At 44.1% G+C, this 19,400-nt stretch overlaps 1 protein-coding gene across 7 annotated transcripts in view; it reads left to right on the forward strand.

The window, feature by feature from the left end:
* Window positions 1-19,400, forward strand: part of LOC147661126 (mitogen-activated protein kinase kinase kinase 7-like) — a 193,124-nt gene that overhangs the window by 94,139 nt on the left and 79,585 nt on the right. For 4 of the 7 annotated variants that reach the window (XM_086951306.1, XM_086951304.1, XM_086951308.1 and 1 more), the window contains one exon: window positions 2,600-2,667. In XM_086951306.1, coding sequence (XP_086807432.1) covers window positions 2,600-2,667 — 68 coding nt within the window. The remainder of the gene's footprint in view (window positions 1-2,599; window positions 2,668-19,400) is intronic. The other 3 variants (XM_086951307.1, XM_086951305.1, XM_086951309.1) reach the window with 1 other exon arrangement.

Below are 19,400 nucleotides of genomic sequence, written 5' to 3' on the forward strand. Positions count from 1 at the left end.
CTGATACCTGAAAATGAGTGGTATGCTAGCCACCAGAAATATTGACATTCTTTGACTTTGTCTCACTGATTAAAATTTATTTTTGGTTAGGGCGTCTTTCAACTGTGCCTTTTGAAACCCAAGTGCGTTCTTATCCAGCAATGCAAAAGTCCAGATATATTTGTCAATTACTTAATCAGCATCTTTAAAATTGCGGTATTAGCAATTTATTTTGAGTTTGTTATTTAACTTGGCTTCTTAACCACATGGCTGCTAGGCGTTTTCCCGTCCTGCGCTGAAGAACCAAAATTACCATTATTGATGACGAGCTGGCCTTGTCATCCGCGCATGGCAGGTAAGCGCCATGACGAGCCCAGCTCGTCATTAGCTTCGAAGGGGTTAAATATGACACTGCTATAAATAAAGCAGTTTATATCCAGCTTCAAAGCCGTAAGTAGGCGGCGTGGCCAAAACTCTTCGAGGTGAATGCTGAACGCTATGACTAAACATGTTTGTTAATACCTCCTATGGAACCTCAATTGTATCAGGTCTATCTGGACATATTGATGGCTTGGTGCTCTACAATGCACTCTGTAGTCCTGACACTGAAGCAAAAAGTATTTCTTGACGATCGCTGGGAATCTCTTTGCCTGAACATGTTGCCATCTGCAGTGTATTTGCTGAGTTACAGTTGCGTATCGCTTACAGCTTGATTTTCAGCATGCTGCCTAGATTTTCCCTTTACAGCTGGCTGCAGGTGTTCCAAGTAATCTGAAATTCCTATTGCCTTTATTTTCAGCAAAACCTAATCCTACGTTTTTATGTTTTAGCAACATCTGTCTAATGTTTCATCCGCCTGTTTGCAGTGCTCTTTAAATTCACAAATGTGACCCTGAATTGAGGATTCCAGTCACGGATTGTGTGTGTGCCAGAAGCGTCACGTGCACGTGTTATTTTTCTGTGTGTCACAGCCTTTCGAGCTAATTAAAGAAATAAAGAATGCAACCACGTCTGCCCCAAACGTTCCTTGTCTTGGCATCGACTAATCATACTAATCTCCACTTGCCTCTTGAAATTGTGTGCCATTTATCCACCAAGAATTACATTTTGCACTCAGTACACTTTTATATATAGTAATATTTGACCTGTTCTTTAATGACCGTGTTGCTTGTCAGGGATTTGCTGATGTGAATTTTGTGCTGACTAGAGTTGTCCGCTGTCCCGATGCACACTGGGTTCTCTAAGACCATGTTCAGCCCCTAATAAAAGCAGCCATTGCATGGCTGACTTATTACCCAGTAAGCAGGTAGGGTAGAAAACTAAATTATTACCCAGTAAGCGGGTGGGTAGGGTAGAAAACCAAATTATTACCCAGTAAGCAGGTAGGGGAGAAAACCAAATTATTACCCAGTAAGCAGGTAGGTAGGGTAGAAAACCAAATTATTACCCAGTAAGCAGGTAGGTAGGGTAGAAAGCCAGATAACAACTTTTCACCCTTCCTAAGCTCCGTAGACTGGTAGAACACGGTTGGAAGGGAGCGAATGAGACTAAAAGAAAATAGGATTTGGAAAGCAGTTAAAAAAAACGCGGTTTAAAAAAAACGCGAGAGGCACGCCACGAGAGCGCTGCCTAACCAGCTGAGTGGCGAGTGATGTGGGCGCGCGGAGCCGCAACTGTTCTAGTGCAGGCTCTGACTGCGACCTGCCAGGCGAGGACTTACGTAATGCCGCCATCAGGGACCTGGAATGCGGGGCATTGTCTCAGCTGTTACTCGCAGCATTTTGGTGCTTCCTTTCGGACAGCTGATCTCCCAACTCAGGAGACAACATAAACAAGCATATTCGTAAAAAGAAACTGCTGGGGCGAGCATGCCCGCCTCGCGCCCCGCTCATTTTGGGCGGTGCTCTGGGCTCGGTGCAAGCTGTGTCGGACACAGCAGCAGATAGACGCAGCACTAGCAGATAGAGACAGTAGCAGGTTGCAGGGTTGAGCATTACTAGCAGGTGGTGGGAGTCGTTGTACCATTCTTTTTCATTGACCGCTAGAGTTCAGTTTGAGGAACTTGACCGTGAGGGCTAATATTGAGTAGATTGAGTGCAACAGCTCAATTTTGCTCCTGGTTTGCACGAAAAAATCATGGCTTGGCGTTAATTTAGACTGGATAAAAGACAACAGTTGTATGTTGTCCTAGTGTGCCTGAAGCTGGCTTTAGAAGGGTTCCTCGGATGAGGCAGTACTGTACTCGCGCCACTGGTTCCCGCGAGCTCAGACTTATGTCAGCAATCCCGCTGTAGAAACCACATCACGTAAGTCCCTGGAAATAGATGCCGTCATCAGTCGCAGCCCCCAGGCGCAGCGACTGTTGGAACACATGTGACCGAAGATGGCGGAGGCGAGGGCAGCTATTCATGTGGTAGGAGTGGTCATTGTATTAGGAGACTTCTGATGACAGCCCGGCGTTTTTTGAGTTAAAACTCGGCAGCTGTCTGCCCCCTCTCGCTCTCCCTCCCGCCCGCTCTCGCTGTCTATGGATTTGTACAAATTCCAAGCTCCCGGTGCAGCAAGTCGCGCCCTCTTATTTGGTTTCTAAAGACAATTCCTTATTTTATCTCCTGTCCAGCAGGCAACGGGCAGCAGCGGCGCAGGTCCATCCAAGATCTGAGCGTAACTGGCACAGAGTCCGGTCCGGTAAGGAGCTTTCTCTGTCATTTCAAATCTACTGTACACCATCGCACGATGTTGAGGCTGTTTGTCATGAGTACTTTAAAGTGCATCTGCACAGCTGTTTGTTTGTGTTTGCCAGATTCATGCAGTGTTCTACAGAGGGGTTGATGGTGTCCTTTAAAAAAACACTGTACTCGTGTTTAAAGTAATACAATTTAATGGAGCTGCATTATCCTGTAATGTAAGTTTTACAAAAATAACACTGTAGCTATTGATACCTCGTGCTTATTTCAAATGCAGCTTTAGTTCTATTACTGTCAATGAAAGGGTAACAAGAGTAACACCACCGTTTTACTGAAATGGTACTGTTAGCAGATATAATGTACAGTGCTGACAATTATTGAAATGTCTTCTGTTTATTGAACGTGCACAATATCATGTGTCTGTAAGCATTGCACGATTGAAATGCCTTCTGGAGCTCATGCTTGTTTTTCTTCGTACCGTTATCGCTCAATTGTTAGCGAATGTTGCGCCTCTCTGGAGATGCATGCAGGCCACTCTTTGACGTGGAAAACGTTCTGCACACTTTTTTTGTTGGTCAAAGTCTTTGGTGCATGTGAGACAATAAAACATTTGCTTGAGGCACGGAGCCGGTATCCTATATCGTCATGCGCCTTTCAATATTTATAAATGCGCTGCTTTATTTTTCAAATTCTTTTCACCCAGAAAACTCTGAACTTGATTTAAAAATTAAAAAGAAGTGTATAAATGTAAAGGGAAATGCCTGCCATGGTTAATTTACTTTTTACAGACTCTGAACTGAAACATGCTCCAACCATTTGTTTCTGTGCATTAGGCCCATAGACAAGATTCATGGGCCTCCGGGAGAAGAGATAGCTATTTTTTAGTCATGCTAAGTACACCTTTTGCCTCAAATGCCCGCTGAGTGAGTACAGCAGCCAGCCTATCCCCAGCATCATAAAAGCCTTGGTCTGCAGGAGCCTACGCTTTCATGCCATATGCAGAATGCAGGAAGATAAAGCAAAGGGCAATCACTAAAGTCTTCTCTTTAATCCTACACCAGTAAAAATGTACCTAGCGTAGTGCTTTTACAGACAAGTTGGCAGGGAGAAGCAACACTGATTGCGCACAGGGTGCTGCACACAAGTGAGAATCAGAAAACACATGCACTCTTATTGAGTGGAAAAATAGTTCCCTGCATGTGAGTGGTGGAAGAATATAAGTCATCCGGTGAAAAAGGATGATTAAGAGGCTATGCTCTAGGGGAGGGACAAACGCAAGAATGGGAAGGAAGACCATAAAAAAGCAAGCAAATGAAAGTGACAAGAAAGCCACCAATTGTAGGTTTTGGGCAGGGTCATTTTTTTCCTTTTAACACCTTCAGCGCGGTGCGAATTCACGCGCTGTGCTGAAGGTTATAATGAGCCAACGGGCTCATGACGGAACCGTTCCGTCTATAGCATCGAAAGGGTTAAAAGTTATGAAAATCACCCCTTGCCTTTCCCAGACTGCTGAACAAACCCTGACCCAGTCATTATTAAGATCTGACTTGATTACTGCAACTCGCTGTTCATTGGCCTTTATGAAGTTGTTTTGTTCAAACGTTGACTGATCCGAAATGTAGCAGTGTGCCTTTTCAATTGCAATCTTCAATTACAGTAGGTCCTCCCAAATATCTCCTCTCCTCCAAGGTCTGCATTGGCTTTCTGTCTGCAAGCAGGCCACTTTCATAGCCCTCTGTCACAAAGTGCTTCAGTACCCCTTCCACAATACCTTCTATTCTATTTTTAAGAAATACACGCACTCTAGATCCCTCTTCTCCAGCAGTTCCTATTTAGTCATCATTCCTAGAATCAATAAATTACGCTCAGGCAGTCAATCCTTTGTGTAAGAAATTGGATTATTACTTTTGGAGAATGACTCCACCCCAAGGAAGAATCTCAACCTTTAGCAGGGTGAACCCTCAAAGTCACTAAAGTAACCTGAGTTCAGCTCCCTGGCAGCTATGGCAGAGAGAAGACCAGCTCAATTTAGGTCAACGTGTAAAGTCCTTTACAGTACCAAAACAGTATCTAGGTCAAAAATCAAAACAATAAAATTCCAAGCAGAATTAGAAAAATAGACTATAAATTAATAAAATGACATCAAATTGACCAAAATCCAGGAGGGGAACAATACATAGAAATGTTTAAAGTTTTAATCAGGAATAGCTGTAAGAAGTAAAAAAAAAAAAAGCATCAATGATAGTCAATGGTTGAAGTAGATTGGGACCTAGGTGCAATTTGAGGCTGACCTCGATGGTGTGCAGGTCGGATATAACAACCAGGTTTTCCTGGTCAAAGATTTTACCTTCTGACTTAGTCTTTAAGTCGCAATTCACCACAGGTGTATACTTTTAAAGTGTCCTGGACCTCAGAAGAGTTGCTTTGAGACTGCAGGGTGTCTGGCAGAAGCCTACAGCCAAGGTAAAGTCCACTTTCCTTTGCCGCTGGGCAGTTGCAACAAAAGGCTTTTGTAGCTTGTTAAATCCCTCTACCTTGAAAAAGAGGTCAGTTTATGAACCTTAGAGTCCACATCTTATTTCCACATCTTATTCCCGGCTACAAAAGGGAGTGGGTCCAGTCCTTCAGGGCTCCTCTTCGGTTCTTCCTCAGGTCCAGCAGTGTTCCGAAGTGGGTGTCCGGAAGTGGTACATATATGCCTGTCATGAACTAGATGGTGGGAATGACTCCTAGGCACACCCTAACCAATGGGTTATACGTTCCCAGACTCCACCATACCCACTTTAGGCATTTTCTAGATGGCATAAGTCTTTAATGCGCTAAACGTTGGCTATGATGACTGGAGGTGTGTTTGGGAACTGTACTGTGGTAATTTCAAAGTGTCCTCCCACATCTAACACTACATTTCAATGTGGAGAAGTCACTTTACCCACAATAAACCCAGTGGCAGAAGTCTGGTTGCTGGAAAAGCCAGCTTTTGTCCTACCAAACAGTGGATGCACAAGAATTGTCTTGGCATTCTGTTTCCTTCCTTTCAAGTGTTCATGTAAACCTAGAAGACCAGGGAAGCAGGATTTGACACTGTAATGTAAAAAAGAATGTTCACAGGCCTCATCCCTCTGCTGTTCAAAAGTGTCATTTCTGCTTATTGAGGGGGAAGGGGGTACCATGGAACCAGGGCTAGTTTGCCCAGGCTCCCAATGGTAATAGCGGTGGTGATTGGACCAGGTCGGGTGCAGACCCAGAAGCATTAAAGTATTTCCGGTGTAGCAAAAATCCTATGGTGGAGCAATATGCTTTGGTATATTAATAGATTAACTTTCCTCTAAGAACCAATGTAATAATATTACTGTTACATATCTAGTGCTTATTCCATAAAAAATGTTTTAACTCCTACTCAAAGTAAACACTCAGACGATGTGTTTGTTCGGTATTTTGTAACGCTTAACTTAGTGTGTTTGTTGCAGCTTCGTTCCTTTTTTGCTGGAAATTTAAGCTGATGAGCCCATATATCTCCATGTAGTGTAGTCTGAAGTTATTGAAGTACATATTTTTCAGTAGTGTTATTGCAATATATCAAGTCTTGTAGGCAGACTTACATTGTTGGCACAGGTTGGCACCCCGGCCCTTCTTTTTGCTAATAGGAGCACATAGGGCCAGGAAGTCGCCAATATCCCATGGGTACTTACTATTACCTAACATACATGAATGTCAAATATAATGTCCCAAGTCCATTTCTTATTTTTTTTAGATTAAGCATCGTAAGTCCCCAGGCTGTATTAATTACTTTTTCACACAAAACAATTTTTATCATAACATTTTTACACAATAACCACACTATTAACATACTCGTTTACTAGTGAGACCCAGCCTTAACAGAGACTAGTAAATGAGAATCACCTAACCATAACTAGTCTCTTCCTGTGGAACCATCAAAACTTTCCATAGCCGAACAGAGTGAGATCAAGACTGGTTCTGTGCCCCTTCCTCTTACACCTCCTCTGTCCCAAAGGATGGGGGCTGCCCTAATGGAAGGCCCCCCGTTCCCTCTCCTGTACCATGGCTCTCCATCCTCAGAGTGTTCTTGTGCAGTGAGCCTGGCTGCACTTATATTACCTGCCGCGGGCACCCCCTACTTCCCGGATCCTCGCCCCCCCAAGGGGCACTGCTAGCTTTGTGTCCAAATGCGCCTGTGAGGGTGGTTGATGGTTAAGGACCACGTGTCAGCGATCGCCCGAACCCCCTGCGACCCTGCCACCTCCCTGCGACCTGGTGGCAGCACCCGTTAGAGGGTCCATGGATGCTGATGTTAAATGTGTAATAAAAAGGATGCCGACAAGGGACCCGAAGGTGGGTCTCTACCCACGCCATGCACATGGCACTTTGGCCTTGCCAGGCCAGCAAATTTTCCTGAAACATTGCATTACCTTCTATCGAGAGGTGCACTCATTCCTGTAATTAAAGAAAACACTCATCTTTGATGTGCCCATGAGGTATAGCTGACAAACGAGCCGTCCTACACAACTTAACCACCTTTCGGTTCAACCAGTACCCCAACTCATTGGTAGCCCTTACCCACTTACCATCTCTCCAATTCAACCTCGAACAATGTTGGGCCGCGCAATTTTTGCCTCCAGGAACTTCTTTGAGAGCCAACACATTTCAATGACAATCAACTCAAACAAGTCTCTCCGACCTAGCTCTGTCAAATCATTGCCTCCTAGGTGCATTGCTATCACACCTGGGAGCGTAAGCCTCTGGGGCAACATTTTTGTCAGTGCAGCTCTCCAGTGGGCTAGGAGTAGCACCTGTTGTGTTTAGAAAGTCAGCTGATATCCATCTTTCTTTACTTGTAATGTGTAGTCACTCTCAGAATGAAAGTTTTTCTCACGCCTCACATAGGAGTGGCTCAACACCAGCACATCTGGAATGCCTCTTGCTCCAGCGTAGACCAGAGGCAGTGAAGTATCAATCGGCTGCATCACTTTAACATCTCCTCCACTTGTGTTTACAGAAGAAAATTGTAAGGAATTAGGAAAATCATACAAGAAGAATGTTACCTTCACAACATGTTCAGTCTCACACAGTGCTTGTAGCAAACAGACTGCCATCTGCCTGTCCTTTGTATAGCCTGTCCTGATAATCCCATGCTTGCAGCAGCGGTCGCTGCGCCAATCCGAAATGATTGGGAAGTATAGTCTGCCGGATCCAAACCTGCTGACACCAGAGCCCTGCTGAGCACCCTGGCAAACTGAAACCTTGTGAGTGGCGTACCAAAAAGTAGGCCTACCGTTCCTTGTACCCTGTGGGCCATAAAGGCTTCCAGATTCCCTAGTGGACAACAGTCATTCCCTGGGGATCGGTGAATCAGTATGTGATCTCCCTTACCCTTGTGGTCGGTCTTAGAATGGGTAATGGTGACAGCCAGGTAGCCATTTGGCCATTGAATATCTGTTTGCTCCCCTCATGTCATTTTTGTTATTCGCTACCAGCTCTCCCACCCTCCATGCCCCATAAAATGCTTAAGAGAACTCTGCCCTAAAAAGGCGAACCTCATCTGGTGATCTACATAGACTGGCCATGATATTAGCCAGTTTTGATGCTTCTATGGGGCATCTGGAGTCTTACCTACACCCCTCTATGCACTGCAAGCCCTTCAGTCCCCTTTGCACCAGGAATGCTTTTGCCCCATCCGTGTAGCCCTGCATCTTCGCCGAAAAGGGAATTGCCACCATATGTCGCTTGGCATAGGACACTGGTCACCCAGGCCCTCTATAAGTACCCTAGGAATGTGATTACTGATTCAGGTGAAAAACATTCACCTGCGATATGAGCAGTATGTATGCCCCTTCGTAGGCACACTTGGTCCTGGGTGCTAAACTGGCCGCAACAAGGTCTGGTAGACTGGGGCACCAAGCTGCCAGAGTTGCTCCGGGAAGGGTGATAGGAACTTCGCTGGTTCTGGGTGGTGATACCTGAAACATGCATCTTAAGCAAGATAAAGCATCTGTGGCATTGTTCAATACACCAGGCACATGTTTTGATGTGAAATCAACATTTAGTCTCAAGCATAGCAATATGATTTCTTTCAGTAATCGCAAGATCATCTTACACTTGGCTGCTTGTTGATTAATGCATTCCACCACAGTCATTATATCTGACCAGATAAGCAATGACTGATTGCGAAACTGCTCTGGCCATATAGTGAAGGCTACCAAAATGGGAAAGAGCTCTAGGAACCCAATGTTCGCAGCCAACCCAGATTCTACCCAGTCTCCTGGCAATCGTTGTGCACACCATGATGTCCCCAAATGCCTCAAACGCCTGCGCTGACTGCAGCATCTCTAAAGAGATCAACTCCTTATTGGTCTTGGCAGAGCTTTGCCATACCACCGCCCCATTGAAATCCTTCAAAACTGCTTCCCATATTCTCATGCCCTGGCAGACCTCACTTGTCCACCTAGTATGATGGTGGTTCAACTTCAGACCAAATATGGAAAACCGTCAGACCATGGGTATGATGTAGAGTACAAAATTCAACTCTCCCACTACCACCTGTAACTGATGTAGTATCACATTTGGGGTTTTAAGGCATTCTTCCAACGCCTTTGTGAATGCCCTGACCTCTCCTGGGAGAGCTTGGACACGCCTGCTCTAGAATCCAGTTCTATCCCTAGGAATTTAATTGTGGTTGCTGGTCCACAGGTCTTTGCTTGTGCAAGTTGTACCCCAATATACTCCTCCATTCCTGGAAGCATTCTGAAGCCTTCCCACACTCCTCCGTTTCAGGCAAGCCCAGGAATAAGCAGTCATCCAAATAATGCAGAGCCTAATGGTGTCGTCCTCTCTGTCTAAATACCCATTCCAAGAAGGTACTAAACCTCTCAAAGTAAGAACAGGAAACTGAACAGCCCCTAGGCATACATTTGTCAATGTAGAAGGCATCTTCAAATTGGAAACCCAATTAATGAAAGTCCTTGGGGTGCACTGGAAGCAGCCGAAAAGCATATTCTATATTTCCCTTTGCTAGCAAGGTCCTGGAGAATTGTAATTGCCTGATCTAGTGAGGCATACTTAACTGAGCACAATGTTCTATCGATAGCCTCATTGACCGACTGACCCCTAGGTGCTGGCAGGTTATGTATCAGACGGTACACCCTCTGGTCTTTTTTCGGGACTACCCTCAAAGGAACACACAAAGTTCTTCAAAGGGATGGTATCAAAAGGACCTGCCACCCTCCCCAAATTCTTCTCTTTCCTAATTTTCTCTGGCAATGCTAGGGTTAGCCCTTAATGACTGCTGGTTCCTGCAATAGGTCACACTTACACAACCATTGCTTTCCATATTACCAGGGAGGGGGCCTTGTCCAATAATGAGTGCTCATTCATGTTTTTGGGGCCCCTAGCCTTTGTCTTTGTAAAACACTTGGACTCTGGGTATGAGGGTAGGCTGCAGAAAGAACATTGCTCAAACTTGCACATCTCTGGAGCAAGCTTTTTTTTTGAAGTCCCAGCATGCCCCCTTTCTTGTCTTGCCACCTGAGTTACTGTTTGCCCCTGAGCCCTCCCAAAAGGGCTGGCTTGAAGCAACCTCCACCTTCAGTTTATTGTGGCTCAACCATGTGTTCATATCGATCTCATCCCACCTCAAATGTGGGTCTATTGACCTTAATACACCTGAATTCCTTGTCATAGTGCCTCCAAACTCATCATGCACACAACTATCCTCTTTTGGTAGAATGCCGGCTGCCCCCCACCCCAGAGTTGGGACTCTACCCGCAATGATTGCCTGGAAAGTTGAGAAACCTTTGATCCAATTTATAATAGTCTCTTACACCCTCTTCTTGTAAGTCTAATTCCCACACTCCCTAGAATGCGAGCACTCCTTGCACCGTTTGCTCTCCTCTCTGTCAGGCACATCTACAATGAATTCACGCATATCAAAATAAGTCATTTTCCAGATCTTCTCTTTAACATCCTGATGCACATGCCTGCCCAACTGATCGAGCTCTGAACGTCCATCCCCCAAACCCAAGCTTGGCAATGGCGGCAGCATACCTGTAGGCGTAAAAACTTTAAGGAGGGGTAGGGACTGTCTGCTGCCGGCACTGTTTGCACCACACTACCCGCTTGGGAGGTACCAGCTACTACTGACCCATGCACTGCTGAAGCACCTGTCACCCCTACCTTTCCTTGTATACCTTTGCCATCCAAATGTGCCACCAGCCTCTTGGCTCTTTCAACATGGTCGCTCTCCACTACCCCTGCCAGTGCCCCTCCCAATAAGGGTACGGACCGCACGCCTAACTTTGAAAGCTAATGCAAAATACTGGCTAAGTTCGCCACTAACTGCGGCTGTCCTGCAATGCCCACTGGCCTCACCCCACTCACCATGAAGTCATTACCAGTCTATACACTGCTGCTTTTCGCTGCCGGCACTGCAACAGTAGGAGGGCTGCCCTACCCTTCAGTAGGACTTACCCCGCCACAACCTCTGTAGGAACACTGCCCTGCCCGTCACATATACTGCCCACCAGCATGACCTCGGGGGTGGCTCGCAGTCTTTGACCCCCTTGCCCACCAACATGCTTCCTCACTAGGGAAAACACAGGCTGAGGAGCAGCCCCTGGCCTCTGAGGCCTATTCACCCACACTGCTGGCTCTTCTTGCTGCCCCCTTGGGTGCCATGTGAACACAAAAGCGCCAACATCTCATCCATCCTACGCATCATTTCCTCCATCTTAATAATTGGGCGTGCCCTCTTAGCACCCTTCCTTGCTCCCCCAGACATATTTGCAGAGTAAACAATACCTTATGCTACTTGGACTCTTAAATATGATGTATTCCCTGATGCAACAAGCACCAACTCACAGGAAAAGTTAAACTTACTATGCAGCACCAATTGCTGTGGCAAAAAAACTAGTTGCCCTTCCTAAAAATAAAAATGTGTCTATCCTAACCAAGCCCTTCCAGCTTGATGAAAGCACAAGCCTGTACTAGGAACTACGATAGATTGTCCCCAAAAAGCATTCAAAGGTGCAACAACACATAACAAAGTGCTCCTGTGCTTAGATCATAACTTCTACGAATAATTCAGTTCGCTCTTCACTGCCCAAAAACCCTTTTTCTCTCTCACACGCGCTCCCAAAAAATCACACCAACCGTGCACCCTTTACCTTGCGTGCCCCCTCGCGCCCTCCAGAGCCGCCACAGAGAGTCCACTAATAAAACCACAACTCTTGGGCTAGACAAGAAATATGGCACTGAATCAACAAAATGTAACTGAAGTTAGCTTTGTTTATGTGGATTCCATAAAACTAGTCATTCAAATGTTTTCCCATTTCCAAGTGTCACATTTACAAACACCAAGCATCTTGCTCCAAGTGACCTGTAGACATGATGCCTTATTTATAACTTTAAAACAAACATTTGTTTTATTGGAAGGAATTTTATGTGATTAAACATACTTAATAAAACATTAGGTGGTATTTGGCTTAATTGAAATTGGAGAAAGACATTGATACTTAATGTTTAATTTAAAATGTTTTCTTCACTTTACATTTCTCCCATTAAAAAACAATGACTATTTTTCAGTTATAAATATGGCACAGTCTACTTGCCACTGGGAGCAAAGGCCTTCTACTTGTAAGGCACTTTGAAATGGGAGAAAATTAAACTGAAGAGCTAATCATTAAGGTAACCTTTTCATTTTTTTTTTTATTTAAAACCATTCAGAAACATAATTTTGTTATCACGCTCCAATATAGAGTCGAAAAAGCATTTTATTTAAGAGTTAAATGCTTCAGTTCTTAAGCTCTGTGACCCAGCCTGGCCCTTAAATCTGACTGGAGCACTGCTCATTATCAGTCTCTGCTGTCTGTAGCCTGACGATAATGGACAGTAAACACAGCATTCCCTTATCCTTAAAAGAAAAATGTGACACTCTGCTTATTTGAAAATGAACTGAACGGCTGCGAGCTACTTTGAAGGTGTCTGGGAGCTTCTGATAGCTCTCGATCGACTAGTTGGGTAGACAGCCTAACTTTTTGAATTGCGAGTGCATCAGGAATGTGCACTTTGGATATATATCCTTCGTATAGGTTAGCCCTAGGTTGCCCAGTTGTTGCTTTGTCTTTGCCTTGCTTCTAATGTAATCAGGACGCAAGCGTTATCTAATAGTAATAATTCAGCTGAGTAGGTTATTGCATTGCAAAGGAAACCAGCTAGCTGATGCCAGGCTGAATTTGTCCAAACTACAATATCTACATGTGACATATGTCTTCAAGATATCAGACTTAGCTGGATTGCCTCCTCCTTTACAGAAACCGTTGTACCACATATTCCACACGGGTTTGTTTCGGGGAAATATCCGGGATATGGAAATTAAAAGTGTCTTTTTGAAACCCTTATGATCCAGATAGCGCACACATTCCCTTTTTTCATTGTCTTTAGTCCAGTTATACTTTTTACTGCTCTAGTGGAGAAGTGTGGCTCACTGGTTAGAGGAGGCAGACCCTGATGCAGAGGTCAGACCCGGGACGAGGGTTCAATTCCCGACGCGGCAGGGTCTTGAGCTCAAAATGTCCACGGACTCGATAATTCTCGCCTCGGTGCCTACTTGAATCATGGGTTCACACTCTGCAACTCTGGGCAATAGCTTGCTTAATCTCCACTACGGCCCCCCACGATGGGATGCCTGGTCTTCACCTTGGGGATACCCAGTAGGGGTTATCTGGCAGGGAAAGCCAGGACGGGTTCCCAAAGCAAGCGCTAAGAGACCTGTCGGTGATTTGGCGCTATATAAATCGAAATTAACATAACAATGCCCTTACTGACCGTATTTCCCGTTTGCTCATATTTATTACTATTAGAAACTTTGTTTGCTTATCTTTTTTTTTCTCTGTTTCATGAGTGAGAATTCATTGACGATGTATTTGCTATGGTTTTAATTAAAACTTTACACCAGAGGCCTTTGAAGCCGATGTGTGCTAAATTGAAACACAAAAAATGCAGTAATATATACATACAAAAAATCTAAACTAAGCAATGTATCTATTGTATCCATACCAGTGTTGATCGTGCCAATTGCCAGCATTTTATAAAGGCATCTAGGCGGCTCCATCACAGTGTGACCTCTTCTACTTATTTATGAAGAGTGCTTCGTGTCTGAATTCTACACTTTTCGGCCCTATAAGTGTTTCTTTACACACACTCTTTGAAACGAAGTCTAATGGGTGAAATTATTTGGCAAATTAAAAAATACTAAAATAGTATGGAATAAAAATCGTTTGCTTGTGAACTGCTTCAGATTGTGCTGGGGTGAGAGTATCGTTCATGTGGTTTTGTGATTCCGTTGATCGTGGTATGTTTTTGTGCTGTATATCTCTTTCTTCATTCCATATGCCTCTACTGACCTAAGACTTACCCATTCTGTCAACAAACATTTTGCTGAAACGAAATTAAGTACTTTGGTCTAACTAAAGCCTTTATCGACCCCAAACTATTTCTCAATACTGAAGTATAGATTGAATTCCACTTGTATGATTTTGCTAAAGAATCTCATATGTTTCTGCTAAGTGTGAATCAATTTTTCTGGTACCATTCTGCAGATTAGATTTGGCATTGAAGCGAGCTGGAGTTCAAGATTATGTAATGCGATAAACGTCTTAAGTAGAGGAATGACAATCTATAATTTAGTGAGCATCATCGGTGTCTCTTAACAACAGTTTGTATTTCCTGCTACTTTTCAAGCTCAGAATAATTTTAATCCTGCAAATACGCCTCGACTGAGCTCCTGCAAGATCTAGATGGGAACATCTCCAGAGGCTCTTTCGGTGCTTTGAGTGAAACGCAACAAGACGTCCGACAGAAGTGTCGGCAAACTGCAGATCAGCATTCCAAAATGTAGCAGCGTATTTTGTTCAGACGTGGCTGTTGGTGAATGCCGATCTGCCTTCAAACCGCCCCAGAGAAATGATGCCATTGCAATACTGTTGCTTGCGCCATTTAACAAAGCCACGCGGAGCATATGCCAGGGCCAAGCAACACGAGGTGAGGTCATTTCTTGGGAGGAATGTGCTGAAGAAAAAAAACTGCCGAATTCCATCTTTAGAAGTCCGTCAAAGTGACTGGTATCGGCCATTAATAGCTGCGGCCACTTAGCCAGTATGAATTCTAGCTCCTAGCAGCTGGCGAGCCCGCCTCGTCTCTTCTTCACAGTGGCACAGCTGCAAAACACCCCTACAACACTGGGTAAGATAACGCACTGGGTAAGATAACGCCCTGGGCGTGGGCAGAGAGACATTTGGCGCCCTTCCTGATGGTAGTGAATTAAAGGAGGCAGCAGGGGGTCCCTATTGTGTTCACTGGTCAGTAGCTGGACGAGCAGGGACTGCCCCCTGAACACAAACATCCCCGGACCTCCCCCAAATATTTGATAGCTTAGCTGCCTCATGCAAATGATTTTTTTTTCTCAACCGAGTTTTATGTAGCGCGAACTTGACCCGAATCGGGTATCGGAGCGCTTTACATACTCCCAGTTGCATAACATGAGGACACATTCATTTTTGTTAGGCAAGGGGAGATTAAGTGATTTGCCAAGAATCACAGGATGTTCATTCAGCGTCATTGCCGAGATTCGAACCCAGTTCCCCCAGATTCGAGGTCGACCACCCTAGCCGTTAGGCCAACTCCTCTCCCCAATTTACTTGATCTGTGAGTGCCAGCAAGGGTCAGGGTGAAGGGAGGGCAAAGAAGGGGGCTAAAAGTGTTTAAAACATCGCCGCCGTATTATAATTAGGGCTCCTGGCATTATGGTATTTATTTTTTTGTCATTTCCATCTGTATTTATCCATATTTATTTTTTGTCAACTTTATCTGTATTTATCCATATTTATTATGGGTTTTCTGAAAAAAGTAAATCTGAAACGGTTATATTTCCACATTAATTTAACCAATAAATATGCAGTCATACTTGAACACCTGCCTGGTTTCAGTGATATGAACACCCGCTGAAGATAAATCAATGCACTTATATGAAAATATACAAATTTCAGTATCAGCGTTGTGCATAACTATTGCTGGCTAAGCCTCTTTACTAAAATTCCTTTCTTTTTTAACCTCCTTATCTATCTATCCACTCAGTTATTGACCTGGCAGTCACAGCGAAGTCTATTTAGAATCACTCAAAAAGCACAACATTAACGATTTTATCCACATTGAAAAATAAATACAGACAAGAAAATAAATTGTTTTCCGTCTGTATTTTTCTGTAAAAACGGAAAACGGGGAGCCTTAATTATAATGAAGGAATAAAACCACTTTATACTGACAAATCAGACCAAAACGAACAGACAAGGACAAGGCTGGGGCAAGATGAGAAGAGCGCTTCTGTTGGCACACAGCTCCTTGTGCCTCAGAAAATTGGTGGCCGGGGCCCAGCTCGCCCACCCTAAAAGCAGACCCTGTGTGGAGGCACAGGATACGTAGGTTCTGCAGATTCCACATGAATACTTCCACTAAAATCTCCTAGGCTTCCGAAACAACATAGATTCCAAGTGTGTTGTAAACTTGGAATGGACTACCGTGACGCAACCGTGTTTTCGTTTGAGCACCTTAATACCAGTAGTTCACCTTGCAGCCAAGAACGTTCGAGAGGTTTATCATTCTCTAGATTACCTCCCAATTAAAGCCTGTTTTGGTACGGGCTGAACAAATGTTGCTAATTAAGAGCCGTTCCCATGCTTCAAAGGCTTGACCGCAACAGACCTAGAATCTTGATAGTGGTGCCCTTCAAAACTTGCATGCAATTTCTTACCCACGTGGATGAATCAACCATGTGCGCGAGTGCTCTGAATGACTCGAGGCAAGATAGCGCACAACACGGAACTCTTCAACACGGTTTGTATGCATCACTTACTAGATTGGGTCCTTAATATGTTTACTAATAACAACTGCTGCTTGCAGTTCTTAGGCACGGCACAAGTGTGGTATGAAGTGCTATAAAACATAAACATCGTTGCTCTGCAGCGCTCTAGGACCCATGTACTTAAAAACAAAAAAATCTTACGTTTCCTTCAAAGCAGCCTGTTTCTATAGCTTTACCCAATACCAAACAACCGATTGTTTTGAGTGCCCTTTTACTCGGATTCTTCTTCTTATGGACCCGAGTGGCATTGACTGTTAAATACTTCATGTTCTTACCCAACCGAGCTGTTAGGCTAGCTGGGAAAAGAACTAGAATATTTTGCATACCTAAAATAAAAAGTGTTGGACGAAAGTTCACTTGCAAAAATCAAGCCTTTATTTTACTTGCCTCCTCCGGTTAGTCCGCTGTAGGCTTAACCAGACTCCATTTATATATGTGCATGAGATATTTGTACCTCAAGTCCGAGATAATGAAAAAAATTGCCCTCCATAAAATTGAATGAAATGAGAAGCAAAGCATTCACACTTAATTCTCAAGGTTCACTTTCAGCTTGTGCCCTGCTGTATATTTTTCCCCATACCCTTTACTTTGTTCGAGAAAAAAGTGTGCTGTTATGAAATTTTAGTTACGCCAACTTAATTTGGGGAATTTCGAATTACACTTGTTACATGATATTCCCGAAATTACACCATTAGGCCATTTTGCATAATCTTGTACCATTCACGGTTAAAATTGACTGCAAACAGTACACATTGTGGTAATTCGCTGGCATAGGAACAGAACATGAGCAGCAGTTGTTTGCTGTTCTCTTGTTTAAATGCCAAAAAATTGAGGCGCAGATGATTTTTGCTCTAAAACATAGCTTGAAATGACCAATTTGCATTTTGCTTAATTATGCCCATTTTTCCTTAATGTAGTGTTTCGATGCAAATTTTGCTCACCCTTAGAGGAGACGTGCTTTCCTTTTGCCTGGCATCCTCTTTCCACAATCCGCTTAATTGGGCTTCTATCCAGTTGGGAATCTCTCCTGAGAGGTTGTCTTTCTGTCTTTCTGTTTCCAATGTGAGGAAACACAGATCAGATGTGAGTAGTCTCTTTCCTTCTGCAACAGGCATTATGTACACTTGCACTGGGCCTTGGCCCAAGCTCCCATTATACGCCTCATAGCAGACTGTGCCTGAGGCATCTTTTGTGGCCCGCCACCAAAACACTTTCCATTAGTTCGAAGGAAATGCCCAATCATGCTCCAGCTCACAAGGCCATTGAGTCCTTGAAGGCTTTGTGCTGCCCATTAGCCTAGGCAGCCTCTTGTACAATCCCCTCAGCCAGGGACCCATTATGTGCTCTTCTTGATCTGAAGTACTCCTAGCGGCCTCTCACTGAGTCCCCTCTCAAACAGCTACCAGTGCTTTGCATCAGGCCTTGCCCCATTTTTAGTGCGCAAGAACTTTTTTTTTTCCTTTGATAGATTGGCTGAAAATCTGCACTCTGTACTGGATTAGCCAGAGGTCCCTTTTAACCGGGGTGACCAGGTGTCCAGGACTTCCCCAGACAATCCCTTTTTTTCTGTGGCCTATCAACATTATTTTCAAATTTAAATGCATGCCACTATTTCAGAGGGAGGTTCTGGTGAGCGTGCACATTAAAATGTTAATTTGCAGCGCACGCTCCATCAATTAACACCCAAGCTCAGCCTTCCTGACTGCTTTATCACAGCATGGATGAGGGAGAGTTTTTTTACGAAAACATTATTTTGCACTATTTTGATGTGACTTGTAACAGACTAGCACAATTGTAATGCTACACTTCAAAAAGAATATTTGAATATTGTAATTCCAAATTGTGGGAAATTCAAATAGTTATTTTTATGTCCATGTGCATCTCTCTGCCAATTCCCCATCTCTTCCTCGCATGCATTTATCGAGGCTTACCTCTAGCGAGAATAAACTTTGTTTTCTGGTGCTTTTTATCTTTATAAATGCATTACCTCTAGGTACCCCATAAATTCACTGCAAAATATTTTCAAGGATCTCTCGAGGGAGCCTTGCATTTGCCACTCTGTCCACATCCCATGCGCTTTCGTCTTTCTGAAGTGACTTGAAACCCTAGTACTGGGCATCTGGTTTTAACTTCTGTCTGGGACTTGTACAATTTATCCCTAGGTACTCAATTCAGTCAGCGCTTCCCCAAGGTTTCCCCTTCGTAAACGAGATCTACTGCCTGCCTTGCTGAGATGTACTTGTTTCCCTGAATTTGTGACATTTCACATACTCATCTGAAAAGTAAATGTTGGGCTAGTATCTGCTTTACCTTCCCTTCCCCAAGGAGGAAGGTGATAATGTCTTTCCTCTTTCTAAGGAGAGCATTTAGCTCTTTCGTTTTGAGCCAAAAGCCTGAACAGCATTGTAGTTCAGTAGCTCATCCATCTCCTTTGAAACAGCCCAACCGTCAGCCAATGAGGTGAAAGTGCTTTGTTCTCCTACTACTCCCACAGGCCATCATAGGCCAGATCTCTACTGCATATTGTGTATGAGGAAGTGCCTAAGACTAAATCATCTTTTTGGCTCAGACTCCTACCAGAGCCAGCCATTTGGAGACAACAGTGGTGGGGACTGGAAAGAATTAGCCTCACCCTATAATGCTTCACCCTAAAATGAAGACAATTGGTACATGGACTTACAGGATGCCAGTGGGCTGGACTTCTCACCAGATACTGCATTGGTGCCTTAAACCAATCCTCAGCCGTTTGCCTTCTCTTCGCCTCTCTCCCCTTCTCCCAAGAGTGGCAATTGAAGAAAATCACTGTA

Source organism: Lissotriton vulgaris, unplaced genomic scaffold, assembly GCF_964263255.1.
Source record: "Lissotriton vulgaris unplaced genomic scaffold, aLisVul1.2 SCAFFOLD_2192, whole genome shotgun sequence".
Classification (NCBI taxonomy): Eukaryota; Metazoa; Chordata; class Amphibia; order Caudata; family Salamandridae; genus Lissotriton; species Lissotriton vulgaris.